The 15745-nt window shown below is 43.2% G+C and overlaps 1 protein-coding gene across 1 annotated transcript; it reads right to left on the reverse strand.

The window, feature by feature from the left end:
• Positions 1 to 3069: 3069 nt before the first annotated feature.
• LOC121754535 (ABC transporter F family member 4-like) lies at positions 3070 to 4728 on the reverse strand. The gene is made up of 2 exons (XM_042149874.1): positions 4479 to 4728; positions 3070 to 4427 (listed from the first exon to the last, which is right to left on the reverse strand). Exons 1-2 carry the CDS (start codon positions 4726 to 4728, stop codon positions 3070 to 3072), a joined length of 1608 nt encoding a protein of 535 aa, XP_042005808.1.
• Between the last annotated feature and the right edge of the window lie 11017 nt (positions 4729 to 15745).

Here is a 15745-nt window from a genome sequence, read left to right on the forward strand (position 1 = left end):
CTGCTATGACTAGGGAATGAACTGGCTGGAATGATGGAAGGCGATTCTTCGGTGGAACTTCAGGTGACCATGGCTGTGGCGAGGAATGAGAAGATATTGGATTATGCTGAAGGAACGGATCTACCTAGTGAGAATACTCTAACTAAGTGTGAATGTCGATGATGATCCCCCCTTTTTCTCTCCAAGTGGCTTTCTTTTATAGGGAGGCCTGCCCTTACTTTTTAGAGTAGACTCTCTTCGTGAAATGACTCTTTTGCCCTTGTTTGTGGTTGATCCTTCACAACAATCCTTCTTCTCTACTCGAGCCTTTTTGGCATGCATCCTGGTCAGTATTGCACCCTTCTGGCGCTCTTTTCACCTGAGTTATCCGACCCCTTTCGTACTGACTAGTACCCTTTTCCTGCACACTTTAGCAACTGTTTTGCAAATATAATCCAATTAAACACGTTATACTGACCAGTAACCAAGGCCTAGAATATGACTTATCAAACTGCTCACACTTACCACATGCTTGTCCTCAAGCGTGAAGAACAAACAAAAGGAAATAAGTCGAATTCTAGCCTGGTTACACCCCTGACCGACCCTATCCTAAACTAGACTCTAAACTATGACGCAAAGAACAACACATACACGACGGACAAACACATATAAACAGTAACACAAGCACTTAAACACATTGAACGGGCTATATTTTCAACCATCCCTCCCCTTGGGATCAGGTGCAATCCGGCCTTAGACAGCCTTGAACTACTGTCGCCCCCCTTTTCCTTCCCAGTCAGTATATCTACTCATCAAGATCACCCAAACTCTTGGCCAAACACCAGATTCGCTCAGTCACTCATTCCTCACCGGGGATGTTAGGACTGTCTTCTCTCAAAATGCTGAACCACTGATGCTTCGGACTTAGATCTCACGTGCGGCTCCTGAAGGGCTTTAAGGCTTGTAATGGGGTTATTGGTTTGTAATGTTTGGGGTGGATGTTCCTAAGGCTCTAAGGTTCAAAAACTACTACTTTATTTTGATGTGGGGGAACTGTGTGCATTTGAGCTCTTGGCTGTTGCTTCTCTACGGCTTGACGTTTCCTGATATTGGACTTCAACTGGTCAACTAGCTTCTTTGTGGCTTCGCCACCCTTATTCCTTCTTCCTTCTTTTTGTGGTCAAGTTTTTTTCGACCATTTTCTTCAACATTTTTTTATTGTGGCTTCGCCACCCTTATTCCTTCTTATTTTTTAGACCTGGGTTTTTCCTGGTCGATTTTCTCCTTACCCATCGACTTCTTTCTCCAGTTGGTTTTTTCTGTATGTGCTCCTGGCCAGTCGCCTTATTGCCTTATGCCTCGCACACACACAGTCCCAGTGGCTAGTGGGTTATATCTGGGTATAAAATTGGCTAGAAAGAGGGGTTCTAAGGGATGGTTTTTTTTTGGATGGGGGTTTCCTATGCTTTCAGGACTTGCTACACGCGGTCACCTTACCCTAGGCATAATGTGGCAACCACTCTTTTCTTTTCTAAATTGGTGGAAAGTGGTTCCACTTAGGCTTATAACACACCATTTAAGATGGCTTTTGTATCTGGCTCTAAGGATGGGTTTTTTCTATCATACTTGCATCATCTATACTGACTAGGAGATACTAAGGGGGTGGTTTCCATTGTCCAGCATGCATTATCTCCCTCAATTCCCCTCACCGTCAATTCGAGGCAGTTGAGTATTAAGCCCATTAATAAACACATATATACAAATCCTAGACCTAAACAAACACTAGCACACACATTTAACACAGACCACACATATATACATGTCATACTGGTAATTGTCTCCCCCTCCCAATTCACAAGTGTCTGCCCTCAGATATGGCTGTGAATTGGAAAATGGGAATGGCTAGTATGGCCGACATACATACGCATTAACAAAATAAGAACAAAACATACTTAGTCTAAAACTTCTCACACTTAGACTATGCAATAGGATAAGTGGGAGAGTTGAAGACTTAAACAGAACTCAACAAACACAAACAGATATATACATAAACTTCTCACACTTAGACTATGCAATAGGCTAAGTGTGAGTTAACATGCACACGAAAAGAAAACAAACACATACACATGCGCCAAAGTAGCAAACCCTGTACTTCTCACACTTAGACTATTGAATAGGCTAAGTGTTGTGAATGGGGTTTGCACACACATACTACACAAAATTACTCTACCTAAAACAACAGAACAACAAATAAAATAAAAAAAAAACTAAAACTGAAAAAGAAAACTAACTCGTCAGTGGGGTGGTCACATATTCCTTATGCTCCTTCGCGGGGCAGGGCTGGGTGCAGGTGGTTCCTTGGGTTCCTCTTCCTCGGTATCGGATTGATTCTCCTCAGACTCTGCCGGTTCATCGGCACCTTCTTCCTCTGGCTCTTCTCCTTCCTTCTCGGTTACCTGTGGTTTATCAGTCTGGCCTCCATGGCCACTTGTTCCAGCTCCCTTAACTGTCTTCCCTTTCGCTAACTCTTTCAGAATACTTTCCATCACATTCGTCAGACGGGTCAACTCCGCTTTGGCTTGCCTGTTCTCCTCTGCTAACTCTGCTACCGCTCTTTCCAGGTTTGCTGGCCTCTGAGCCTGAACCTGCGTGCCTTGGCCATCTGCTACGCTTCCAGCAGGGATAGCTTCTTCACCCATGGCGTAAAAACGCGGGGCTCCTTCTCTGATATAGACAGTATTCGTGCGGACGAAGAAAGACGTATCAAATGGGCCAGGAGGGTCCACCATATACAAGGGAGATAAACCTTCGGCCTCCAAAATAGTAATGTTGTTCCTCACGAAGGCTCCCAATATGTGGCAAAGGGATAGATTTCTTGCAGGGTGTGGCAATGAGGTGGCATTGATAAGCGGTCCAGAATCCCAGATGCACTCTCCTCCCGCGCTTGGCGCACCAGAGGAGGTAGAGTTCAGTCATGGACGTCCGGACGGCCGAATTTGACTGCCCTAGCAGATTGAAGTCCAGGTAGAGTTGGACCAGGCGCAAGATGGGGTTGTTGAAATGAATGGAGCGGGATATGGTAGATGAAAACTACCCAACAGCTGGGTGAGTTAGTTCCACCCACGCTTCCTGGGGTTCAAATTCGATGTGCCTCCGGGGAATCCCCCTCTCCCTACTTCTCCATTCTGGCCCTATGGCCTCTTCTAAGCTACACATTCCCAATCTGACCGTCCACTCGATCAAGCTCGTCCTCACTTCTCTCCCGAATACCCTAAAGGTTATGGACTCTTCATCCAGGTCAGCAGTGACCCTGAATCTAAAGGTGGTGAAAAATTTCTTTGCCAACCTAATAGGTATACTCGGGTCTCTATTCTCCAACAACCAGTCAAAACACAACGCACTCAAATGCGACAAGAAAGGCTCTCGGGCATTCAATTCATCAAGAGAGGGAAAATAGAGTACCTTCCCGCTTTTAATCTGCTTGCTGCCATCATCTTTGTCATCAAATGCATCCTGCAGCTTTTTGGTGCTGAAATGCTTCATGTCTACTATTAGCTCGTATGTGAGCTCCACTCTCCAATGCCGGTACTTCAATCTTTCCACCGGAGGATGCATCAACTCACGATGGTTGTGTGGGAGCTGCTTTTCTCCATACTCCTCGTCCTCTAGGGAGACGTCGCTTTCTGACCCCGATTCTTCACTGGCGGTATACTCACTGTCACTCGGCTCCCTTTGGCGCAGTGGGGCTCTCTGATCTGACTCTGTGATGACGATGCCGGTGTTGACCGTGCGTTGCTTCTTGCTGCTTGGCTTCTTTGTAACAGGGGCTTTCCCCTTCCTTTTCCTCTCCTGGAGGTACCTATCTTCATCTCCGTCTTCGTCTTCCTCCAGTCTCTCCTCTATTGGTGTCGAAGGCTCCTTCTGGGCAGCAGGCTGGGTCTCCACGCGGATATGGGTACTGTCATCTACTGGCTCTGCGTGACCTATTGACTCCGATGCGAGGTCTAGACCCTCAGCCATCTTGTCAGTTTCCTCTCTCTGGCCACTCGGCGTGGGTGAGACCACTTCGGTTGCTGTCGAGGCATCTTTCAAGTTGGTAGCTGACAAGGATTCCTCCCCAGGTTTTGTAGGAGTAGTCCTTTCTTCTTCACCTGAGATCTCCACTGCACTTGCTGCTGTGTTTGCTCCTGCCTTGCTGGATGTCCATTTCCCGAAGCATCTTTGCGATACTTTCTTTGGCTTCTTCCGTTCTGCCTTCGGATCATCCTTCAACACCAATTTTCTAACTGCTTTCGGTTTCAATACTGGTGGTACCACCTTCTCTGGTTCCACTGGTTGTACCTCGGTCTCCTTCTCCTCGATGTGTGTATCACTCTCCCCTGCTTCTGGCTGGGGAGTCCCTGACTTCGGCTCTTCGTCTTCAGTCTGTTTCTCTTCCACCTTGTCTCCTGGTTGGTGGGCTATGCCTTTTTAGTCGCTTACCGTGCTAGCTTCTTCACCTCCTCCTACTGCCTTTGATGCGAGGTCCAGACCCTCAGCCATCTCGGCAGTGCCATCTTCAATCCTGGTCACCTCATCTAAAAGCGCCTCAAACTCCTCATCAGTCATAAGGCCCTGCTTTTTAGCCGTTTCATTCAGATCTATCTCATCTTTTCCCATTCCTTGGGGAACGGGTTCCGCTACCGGCGTTCTCTCTGATTCATCTCCTTCCTCCCGGCTTCCCTTCCCTTTCTTTCCCTTCGGTTTCATCTAGGTCCGAGTCATAATAGGCGGAAAGGGGGTCAACATCCATTGGTTCGATTTGTTGGTGAGTTGGGGAGGGTTTCGAGGTTTCTGATGGTGCGGTCGTCGAGGGAGATTTCTTTTCTGGTGGGGTTGTTGAGGAAGTCGGAATGGAGGTTGGTGGGTGCACCGTGGGCTGAACATATGTTTCTGGGTGTGGTACTTCCGGGGTTCCTCCGGTCATGTTCGATCCGCCTCCGATTTGGCTAAAACCCGCCAAAGCAGCCGCCCAATCTTTATTCGGGTCGTGCTGCCTGAGGAACTTCGCCAGTACGTTCATGGGAACCATCGCCGGAGCCTGAGGAATCGGCTCTTGTGGTTATGGTTGTGGGCTTGGCGGCCGCTCTTCAGTCGGCAGTTCTAACTCGGGGGTTTCATATCGGAGGATTGAAGGGGGTTTCTCCGCGGCTTATTTTCTGGCCATCTTCTTCTTCCCCATGGTTTGAGTCGGTGGTTTTTGGTGAATTTTGGTGGTAGTGTGGGTGTTGATTTCGTGAATAACGGTGGGTATTTTGGAAGAGAGAATGCAGGTAAGGGTTTGTGAGGTGAAGGGGAATGGGCGGTTGGCGTTTTAGAGTGGAATGGAGCAGTTGAGGGTTTTAACCGGTAATAGGCAGTTTCCAGGTCGCGCCGCTTCGTGTGGGAGACGGTTGGGAGCGCTGCCTTCTGATTGGACGTCGCCTGTCCTGTCTCTGCACCACGCGCCCTCCTAGTCGCTGTCCTGTCCTGCAAAGCTGCACCAAACACTAAATTCAAATTTCACCCTATCCTTTTCAAATCTCCCCTTTATCATTTTCCCCCCATATTTTCTAAGTATGGAAACAAAGTAAAAAGGACACTTAAATACAATTTGGAGTTTCACCGAATTGGTATTCTTGTGGTCAGTACGTTCTCTAAATTAATATTTGAGGTCCGAAAAATATTTGATGACTGAAAGCTAAGCTCGCAGGCTTGCAGGTGTCGTGTTAAGCAAGGGTGTATCCTCCTGGTCAGAATAGAAGCCCCAGCCGACCTGAACCTGGCATCAAAGAAATTCCTCCACCCACTTCTATTGGCTAGTATAGTAGAGGTAAGGGTTGAATCCCACAGCGATAGATGCGCTTTGGGTAATTGTGGTGATAGTCTGGAGGGGTTTGGTTAGCTACCACGCTTGGGTTGAGATTCTACCTAGACAGGAATTAAATGTGGTACTCTACTGACTGGGTGGTGTGAAAGTGATCGACATGTGGCTGTGTACGTGAGAGTGGGGGACAAGGTGTTTCAGGGACATGTGGAAACTACTCGGTTACTATAATAGGCTAAACGGAATATCAGAGAAAAAAAGTGGTGGTTGGTGGCTATACTGTCTGATCTGTAGGGTACCAACAGAAAAGTAAAGGACAAAAACAAAAGTAACTAAAAAGCTAAAGTGGTCCCAAACTTGGATGTGTATGCTGTCTTCTTCAACAAGCATGAACAAAATCAAACAAACTCAGATTCCATTGATGAAATTACAGATTAACAACTCCACAATTCAGATCCACAAATTAACTCACTAAAATTCGAAGATTAAAAGAGCGAAATCAAGAACTACACATACTGCACGACATGCAAGATAACAGAATTCACGTAAACTCACATTTCATACTTAATTACTTAAGAAATTAAATCTAAACAACAACTTAACTAACAATCACAAATCAAGCAGCTCCAAATGAAATCATGCCTTCAACACTTAGAAATTACCGCTACAACTAGATCTAAGCTACCTAGGAAGAATGAAACAGATTCAAACCGAAAGCGATGCATAAAAACGACTTCATTGCATAAAACGTTTGGATCCCAACAAAACAATTTAAAAGATAACAAGTATTGAAAATGCAATAGATCCAACGAAAGGAAAACAAGTAAGATTAACTAGGAAAGCGAGAAAAGATTGTTTTGCCACTCCGGGCGATGAAACTATTATGACTACGGAATATACTGGCTGGAACGATGAAAGGCGATTCTCCGGTGGAACATCACGTGACCATGGCTGTGGCGAGGAATGGGAAGATTTTGGATTATGCTGAAGGAACTGATCTACCGAGAGAGAATACTCTAACTAAGTGTGAATTTCGATGATGATCCCCCCTTTTTCTCTCCAAGTGGCTTCCTTTTATAGGGAGGCCTGCCTTGCTTTTTAGGGTACACTCTCTTCATGAAATGACTCTTTTTCCCTTGTTTGTGGTTGATCCTTCCCAGCAATCCTTCTTCTCCATCTCGAGCCTTTTTAGCATGCATCCTGGTCAGTATTGCACCCTTCTGGCGCTCTTTTCACCTGGTTTATCCGACCCCTTTCGTACTGACTGGTAGCCTTTTCTTGCACACTTTAGCAACTGTTTTGTAGATATAATCCAATTAAACATGTTATACTGACCAGTAACCAAGACCTAGAATGTGACTTATCAGTGATTCTATAGTACACACCGTAGATAACAATTTAGTTTCTATAGGAGGCTATGATTCAGGTTTTGAAGTTTAATTTGGAGAAAACTCAAAGAAGAACGAAGAGTCAACATGATAAATATAGATCTGAAAGGTATTTACAGTTTGGTGATTGAGTGTATTTGAAGCTACAACCTTATAGACAAAATACATTGAAAGACCATCAGTTTCATAAGCTTAAATTGAGGTATTTTGGGCCATTCAAAGTGTTGGATAAGTGTGAGGTCGGTTATAAGCTGCAGCTGCCTAGCCAAAGCAAATTGCATCCCGTATTTAATGTATTTTAATCCTGTTCACTAAAATTTCAAACCCCTCTCGGTAATTATATAATCATGAAACTAAAATAATACAACCTCTGTCCCGGCCTAAGCGAGACGTTTCTATTTTGGCACAAGAATTTAGGTAGTGGTGTTTATGAAGGGGTTGGCAGCGGAAGCGTGCAGTAATTTACCGATCACATAAATTTGATCTATTTTGTAGATTATTTAGACAAATTCTATTCGCGTAATTATCACATGTATCATGCTCATAACTTGAATTAAAACATGCTTTAGCATATAAGAACCCTAAAACATGCCGGAAGTAGCCAATTTACATTGTTGATTCAATCAAGAATCGATGATGGCTTGCGTCTTCTCCATGCGAAGATCTTCAGTACTCGACCTCGAACCTTCTGTCTGGTGTGTCGGACTATACGCTGATATTTGTGTGGGCAAATCTCACCAATGTACTAGGACTTGAGTAACAAAGACAGAACTCAGCTCACGGAAGAGGAAAAATTTTGAACTCTCTCGGGCCCAGTCAGGGATCTAAGGAAGAATTTAGAACAGGCCTCACCCAATTAGCGTTTTACTAATTAAATTGAACCCACAATTTAATATAAGCTTATATTGGAATATTACAAGCAGCCACTACAGAAGTAATATTGCACTGCCTTCCAAATCCAAAATTACAAGTATTCCGGGTTTCCTTTAATTGCATTTAATTTATTTCCCGTGCTTAAGATAGAAACATCCATTAATTAATTATTGTCTGCTATGGACTTAATTAATTAACATATTTTAATCTCAAAGAGTGGATTTTGCAAGAAACTCTTATTTATTATTCATAGAGTAATTAAACTCCAACTAGCTAGGTTCCGAATAAAAAAAGCTTGTTTCGAGCTCCTCTTGTGGATGTTATCAAACGAGACTCTCCTCGCGCACGATTCAATGTAACAGCAATCCTAGCACCGCTAGATAATGATCGCCACTACCCAATATACCTGGATCATTGGGTGACGAAAAACCCGCACCTTTGGTAAGTCAAAGTAGTAGATACTCAATATCGTATGCTCAATGCTAACGTACATTGATTAAGAAATTAATTATCAAGACCTCGTCTTTCAGTAGATAGCATAAAGACTCGTCTTGCTGTTAGATCCATTCAGTGCTATACCACACCAACGTCATCTTATTTCAATAAGGCTTAGAAATAATCGGACTGACATTGCAACCTTTCTCGATAGGTAGTCTAGGCCTATCTAGGTTGTGAAATTCTTATTTTTCTTTGTTTAGAACTGACCGTGTTACCTTAAATTGGACAACGCCCACAAACAGTCTACTAAAACAAAGACTTAGACTTTGTTACGTTAGATTTTGTTATGTTTGCTGATATATTTAAATATGCAATAAACAACCACTAAATGTAAAACATAACAACATTATGACAAAAAATAATCTGTTGCATTTATTGGAAAATAACAATTAGAGTTTTACAGTATCCAATCACTCGAAAGGTGATTTCTAGTATACAAAACCCTAACAATCTCCCACTTATACTCAAAACAGCTTTCGAGTATACAAAATGGTAGTGCACACGTCTAAAATTTCTCCCACTTATACTGAAAGCGAGTTGAGGTCTTGAATGAGTCGAACGCCCATCCCTTCAATGTGGCACTCGAACGGTTTCACCGCCAAAGCCTTTGTAAAAGGATCTACCAGGTTGTTCTCTGACGCAATCTTGCCCACTTGTATGTCTCCTCTCTGCACTATATCCCTGATGATATGATACTTCCGCTCTATGTGTTTGCTCGCTTTGTGAGCTCTTGGTTCTTTCGAGTTTGCAACAGCATCAGAATTGTCACAATAAATGGTGATGCTCTTGGGCAGATTCGAAACCACGCCTAAATCCATAAGGAAGTTCTTGAACCATACAGCCTCTTTTGCAGCCTCCGAAGCGGCCACATACTCGGCTTCCATGGTCGAGTCCGCGATGCATTTCTGCTTCACACTCTTCCAAATTACGGCTCCACCTCCTAAGGTGAACATATAGCCTGAAGTAGATTTTCTCGAGTCCTGATCAGCTTGAAAGTCTGAGTCAGTACATCCCAAAGGACAGAGCTCGACTGCATTGTAAACTAGAGCATAATCCTTAGTCCGTTTAAGGTACTTGAGTATGTTCTTTACGGTAGTCCAATGTCCTTGGCCCGGATTCGACTGATACCTGGCCACCATGCCAACAACAAAGCAAATATCAGGTCTAGTACAAAGCATAGCATACATGAAACTTCCAACTGCCGAAGCGTATGGAATCCTTCTCATTGCTTGTATCTCGACGGCGTTTTAGGGCACATCTCTTGAGATAAATGGATGCCGTGTCTAAAAGGTAAGAAATCTTTCTTGGCGTCCTGCATGCTAAAACGACTAAGTACTGTGTTGATGTAAGGTTCTTGAGATAAGCACAACATCTTCTTTTCTCGATTCCGAAGAACCTTGATCCCGAGGATGTGTCCCATATCCTTCATCTCGAACTGGTTCGACAACCATGTTCCTACTGATGACAATATCTTTTTATTGTTTCCAATTAGAAGAATGTCATCAACATATAAACAAAGAACACCACATTCCACTTATCAACTTTCTTATACACGCAGCTTTCACTTGGGCACTTTTCGAATCCAAATTTGTGAACAGTTTGATCGAAACATTGGTTCCACGATCTAGATGCTTGCTTGAGGCCATAAATGGCCTTCTTAAGCTTCCAAACCATGTGTTCTTTGCCCTTTATGGCATATCCTTCAGGTTGTTCCGTGTAGATGGTCTCCTCAAGACCGCCGTTTAGAAACGCAGTCTTAACGTCCATCTGTCATACATCCCAATCCATATAAGCTGCACTAGACAATAGTATCCGGATCGATTTGAGCATGGCCACTAGGGAGAAGGTCTCGTCATAATCGACGCCTTCCTTTTGGGTATACCCCTTGGCCACTAGTCTTGCCTTAAAGAATTTAACTCGTCCATCGGGTCCACGTTTACGCTTATATATCCACTTGCTCCCAATGGCAGTACAACCTTCAGGTAGGACGGACAAATCGTAGACGTCATTGTCTATCATAGATTGTAGTTCCGAATCCATTGCTTTCACCCATTCGCAATGATCGACATCTGCCTGTGCCTCCGCAAAGTTCCAGGGATCTAATACATTGCTGTCCGAGGAGTGATCCATAGATTCTCCCAAACCAATGTATCTGTCGGGCTCATGCGAGACCCTCCCACTGCGGCGCGGCACTACAATATTTTGAGTAGAAGTTGAAGTTTCGGGAATTGTTTGTACACTTGGTACTTGTTCTTGGTTAATAAAACTTGTGACAGAAGTTAGCTCATCAAGAGCCACTTCACTGCTGGGTTTATGATTCATTACATAGTCTTCCTCTAAGAATATCGCGTGAGTACTCACAATGACTTTCTTGTCTCGGAGACTAAAGAATTCATAACCTTTCGTCCCTTTGGGGTATCCTATAAACAAACATACCTCCGTCCTTGATCCTAGCTTAGTTGGATCCTTTTCCAATACATGAGCCGGGCAACCCCAAATCTTGAGATGTGCTAGATTGGGCTTGCGCCCAGTCCACAACTCATAAGGAGTAGTAGGTACGGATTTTGATGGTAAATTGTCTAAAATATGGCTTGCAGAAAGCAAGGCATGTCCCCAAAACGAAATAGGCAGACGTGCATAACTCATCATCGATCGAACCATATTTAACAAGGTCCTGTTCCTTCTTTCAGCCACGCCGTTCTGCTGGGGCGTGCCCGGTGCAGTCAGTTGGGATTCAATACCCGACTCCGATAAGTAGTCCAAAAATTCGGCACTGAGGTATTCGCCTCCATGATCATATCGTAGGCTTTTGATATTCTTTCCATGATACTTCTCCACAAGAGTCTTAAAGTCTTTAAACTTGTCAAAAGACTCTGACTTGTGACGCATCAAATAGACATATCCAATTTTCGAGAAGTCATCAATAAATGTGATGAAGTATCGAAAACTACCTCTTGCCTCCGTACACATTGGTCCACATACATCGGAATGAACGAGCTCAAGTACTTCCTTGGCCCTATTGCCCTTAGCCTTAAAAGGCCTCTTGGTCATCTTGTCTTCTAAGCATGACTCACACTTATGAAAAGGTTCCTCCTCTAGACCTTTAATAAGATCTTGTTGAACAAGAGAATGTATCATCCTTTCATTTGCATGACCAAGTCTAAGGTGTCATAAGTACGTTTCGTTCATTGAACTTGAAGGTTACTTTCGTTTCTTTGAAATTTTCGATGTTGTATTGAGTTCTGATTTGCGATTACTAAATTGTGTAGAAGTGATTGTGTACAGATTGTTTTCCATGATACCACGACAGATATAAGAACCATCTTTCTTAATAACGCAGTTGTCATTAAAAGAAATCGAATATCCATCATAAACCAATTTAGAAACTGAAATTAAATTTCTTCTAAAAGAAAGTATCAACAAACATTCTTCAAAATAAAAAATCTATCACTACTAAAACGCAAATAAATGTCTTCCACTGCAACAGCCGCCACTTTGGTAGCGTCACCCAGCTGGACTTCGATCTCACGATCATGTAGCCGTCTTGTCACCTGCATTAAGTCAGGATCAAAACAAATATGATCAGTGGCTTCTGTGTCAATAACCCAAGTGCAAGTAGATGTCAAAGTCAAACATGACTCAACTACTAAAGCTTGGTGCATACCTGTAGCCTTGCCCCTTTTAGGACAGTCTGGCTTCCAATGCCCCTTTTCTCCGCACTTGAAACACTTCCCCGAGGGCTTCTTGTTTGCCCTTTTCTTCTTCTTTCCCTTAGCCATTTTGCCCGATTATGAGTTCGGTGCCTTCTTTTTCCTTTGCTAGGCTTGAAGCCAGAGGAACGAGGTGCCGAAGTCATCATGGTAGCCTTAGCCTGGACCATAAGGTCCTCTGCTGACTGAAGTTCAGTCAATAGTTCTTCCAAGGTGTAATTCCTTTTGTTCATCTCAAAGTTGAGCTTGAACTGCTGGAAGCTTTGGGGAAGACTTTGAAGGATGATTGTTACCTGGGACTCGGGATCGATCGTCCCTCCCAACACCTCAATCTGGTTGAGGTGGCCCATCATCTCGAGGACATGATCCCTCACAGACGAGCCCTCCTTCATTGTCTTCGACATGATACTCCGAAAGGCTTGAGACTTAGCCGTTCGATTCTGAGTACCAAAAAGATTCTTGAGATTCTGCATAATTTCAGTGGCAGTTTCCATGGCAGAATGCTGATGCTTGAGTACTGAAGACATAGATGCCAACATGTAGCACTTAGCCATCTCATTCGCCTTATGCCACTTTCTATGTGCATCTCTGAGTCCTACCGCAGCGTTAACCGCCGGTACTGGAGGTCGCGGGGTTATGAGCACAAAGTTGTACTCTTCAGCTGTAAGAACGATGTCCAAATTTTATTTCCATTCTATGTAATTTTTGCCCTCTAGTTTGTTTTCTTTGAGAATTGCAGAAAGAGGATTGAACGACATTGTGACGATTTGAATTGCACTGCAAAACAGAGTATTTTACTATTTGTCATAAACTTATGTAAGAAATTTGATTAGATTAACCATAAAACTTTTCAAAATCTTACAACTGTAAAATTAAAATTTTGTACCCTCCAGAGGAAGTCAATACACATTAAAATCTTACAATATTACTGGTCACAACACCGAAGAATAGTCTAGAGACCACAGAGTGGCATGGCCGCCTAATGTTGCCTAAGCAAGACCACCGAATTTAGCATTACAGAATCTCATTTCTACAACACACTCCCATAACAATGCTTATGTGCTGCTAACAAGACCAAGCTATCTCATAAATCTTGTGTGAACTTCTGAATCTCGTAGTTTCTTAGGATTATTGTCCCCACAGAGCAGGTGGCGATAATATTGGAAACTACATTCTAGTTCATACCATTTATATTTGAGAAGTCCGCCATATGAACTTGCTATTTCTTAGGATTATTGTCCCTACAGTGCAGGTGGCGATAATATTAGAAAAAGGCTTCATAAATTGCAGACCAATTGGTGGAGACCATATACAAACGTTGAGTTCGTAATTATAGCTTAGATATTTGGGTTATGGTTTTTCTTTAATTATCCTTAGCCTTAGGCCAGAAAAAGGCTTGATTAAATTCTGTTGGTATTTAATTTGCTGGATAATTAAATCTTTTATTAATTGGTATCTTCCTTTAGGAAATTATTGTTCTAGAATATAATTTTTATTCATGTCTACTATAAGATATGTCTAAAATAAATTATTTAATTATTAATAAGACATGAAAAATTAAATTTAAATTAATTCCATTGTTCAAGATTAGGAAGAGATATTTTATTATTTAATGTATTCATACATATCTATCCTTTTTAGGATCTTAGATATATAAATATTAGGAAACAATTAAATTATTCTCATCTATATCATCTAGGAATTAGAATAATATTATTTATTTCCATAGATATAGAAAATAATAAAAATATTCCTAAAATCTAGGCAAATCATTCAAAAATATTTTATTTCCATTAAATAATAATATTTTAATGATATCTTTTTATAAAATAATTAAATAATCATTAAAATAATCCTTCATCTTTATCTCTTCGTACGAGGTTCGCACGAACGATGAACTACGAAGACCCGACGAGTTTGTCGTCGAATCACGACGCACGTAGCGTCTCGGCCACCGGCGCGAAGGTGGCGCGCCAGCGTCTCGGCCCGTCGAGCCATCGGGTGTCGTCGCGTCTCGGCCAGCGGCGAGCGCCCGTCTCAGTCTTGTCGACCGTCGGGTGCCGACGCGTCTCGGCCAGCTGCGAGTGCCCGTTGCCGACGCTTCTCAGCCGTCTCGGCACGTCGGGTGACGCGGTCCTCGGCCAGCAGCGCGCACGACGGTGGCGCTGCTCTTGGCTAGTTGCTGTCGCCCGTCTCGGCCTATCCGAGCGACGATGCTCCCATCCCAGCGGCACACGGCGTGTGACTCGGCACGTCCGTCTCGGCTAGTGGCTCGGGACTCCATCTCGGACCTTCCGCCTAGGGTTGGAGTTCCCTCGCGCCTCGGTGTCTCGGCCGGTGCTCGGTCGAACCGCCGCACCACACCAGCATTCATGTCGGTCTTGACGCAGGTGCGTCTGGGGCATGCGATCTAGGCCTGCGACGCGCACGAGCGCTCGGTCATCCGCGCGTCGCCACATGATCGTGGCTCCCTGGCTCCCACTGTCTCGACATCCCTACCTTGATCGCGCGTGGTGCGATCCGTCTCGGCGCGAACGCCGACGGATTGTACGTCTCGTACGATCGAGCAATTCAAGTTCTTTGATTCGATAGTTCTTGAGTTCATCATGCATATTAAATTAAACAAAACACCAAGAACATGCTTCGCAATTAAATTGGACATGTATACATGAATTTCGCGAAATTTAAATCCAAATAATCAGAGCCAAAGACTGGCTCTAATATCAACTGAAGGGGTTGGCAGCGGAAGCGTGCAGTAATTTACCGATTACATAAATTTGATCTATTTAGCAGATTATTTAGACAAATTCTATTCGCGTAATTATCACATGTATCATGCTCATTACTTGAATTAAAACATGTTTTAGCATATAAGATCCCTAAAACATGCTTACTACGGAAGTAACCAATTTACCTCGTTGATTCAATCAAGAATCGATGATGGCTTGCGTCTTCTCCACATGAAGATCTTCAGTACTCGACCTCGGACCTTCTGGCTGGTGTCCTGGACTATACGCTGATATTTGTGTGGGCAAATCTCACCAACGTACTAGGACTTGAACAACGAAGACAGAACTCAGCTCACGGAGGAGGCAAAATTTCGAACTCTCTCTTTCTCTGAGGGGGACGAAAATTCTCAACAAAAATTATTGTCTTTTCTGTCTCCTTTATTCTCCTATTTATATTAAGTCACATATTGGGCCCAGTCAGGGATCTAAGGAAAAATTTGGAACATGCATCACCCAATTAGCTTTTTACTAATTAAATTGAACCCACAATTTAATATAAGCTTATATTGGAATATTACAAGCAACCACTACAGAAGTAATATTGCACTGCCTTCCAAATCCGAAATTATAAGTATTCCGAGTTTCCTTTAATTGCATTTAATTTATTTCCCGCGCTTAAGATTGAAACATCCATTAATTAATTATTGTCTGCTATGGACTTAA

Source organism: Salvia splendens, chromosome 11 (assembly GCF_004379255.2).
Source record: "Salvia splendens isolate huo1 chromosome 11, SspV2, whole genome shotgun sequence".
Lineage (NCBI taxonomy): Eukaryota > Viridiplantae > Streptophyta > Magnoliopsida > Lamiales > Lamiaceae > Salvia > Salvia splendens.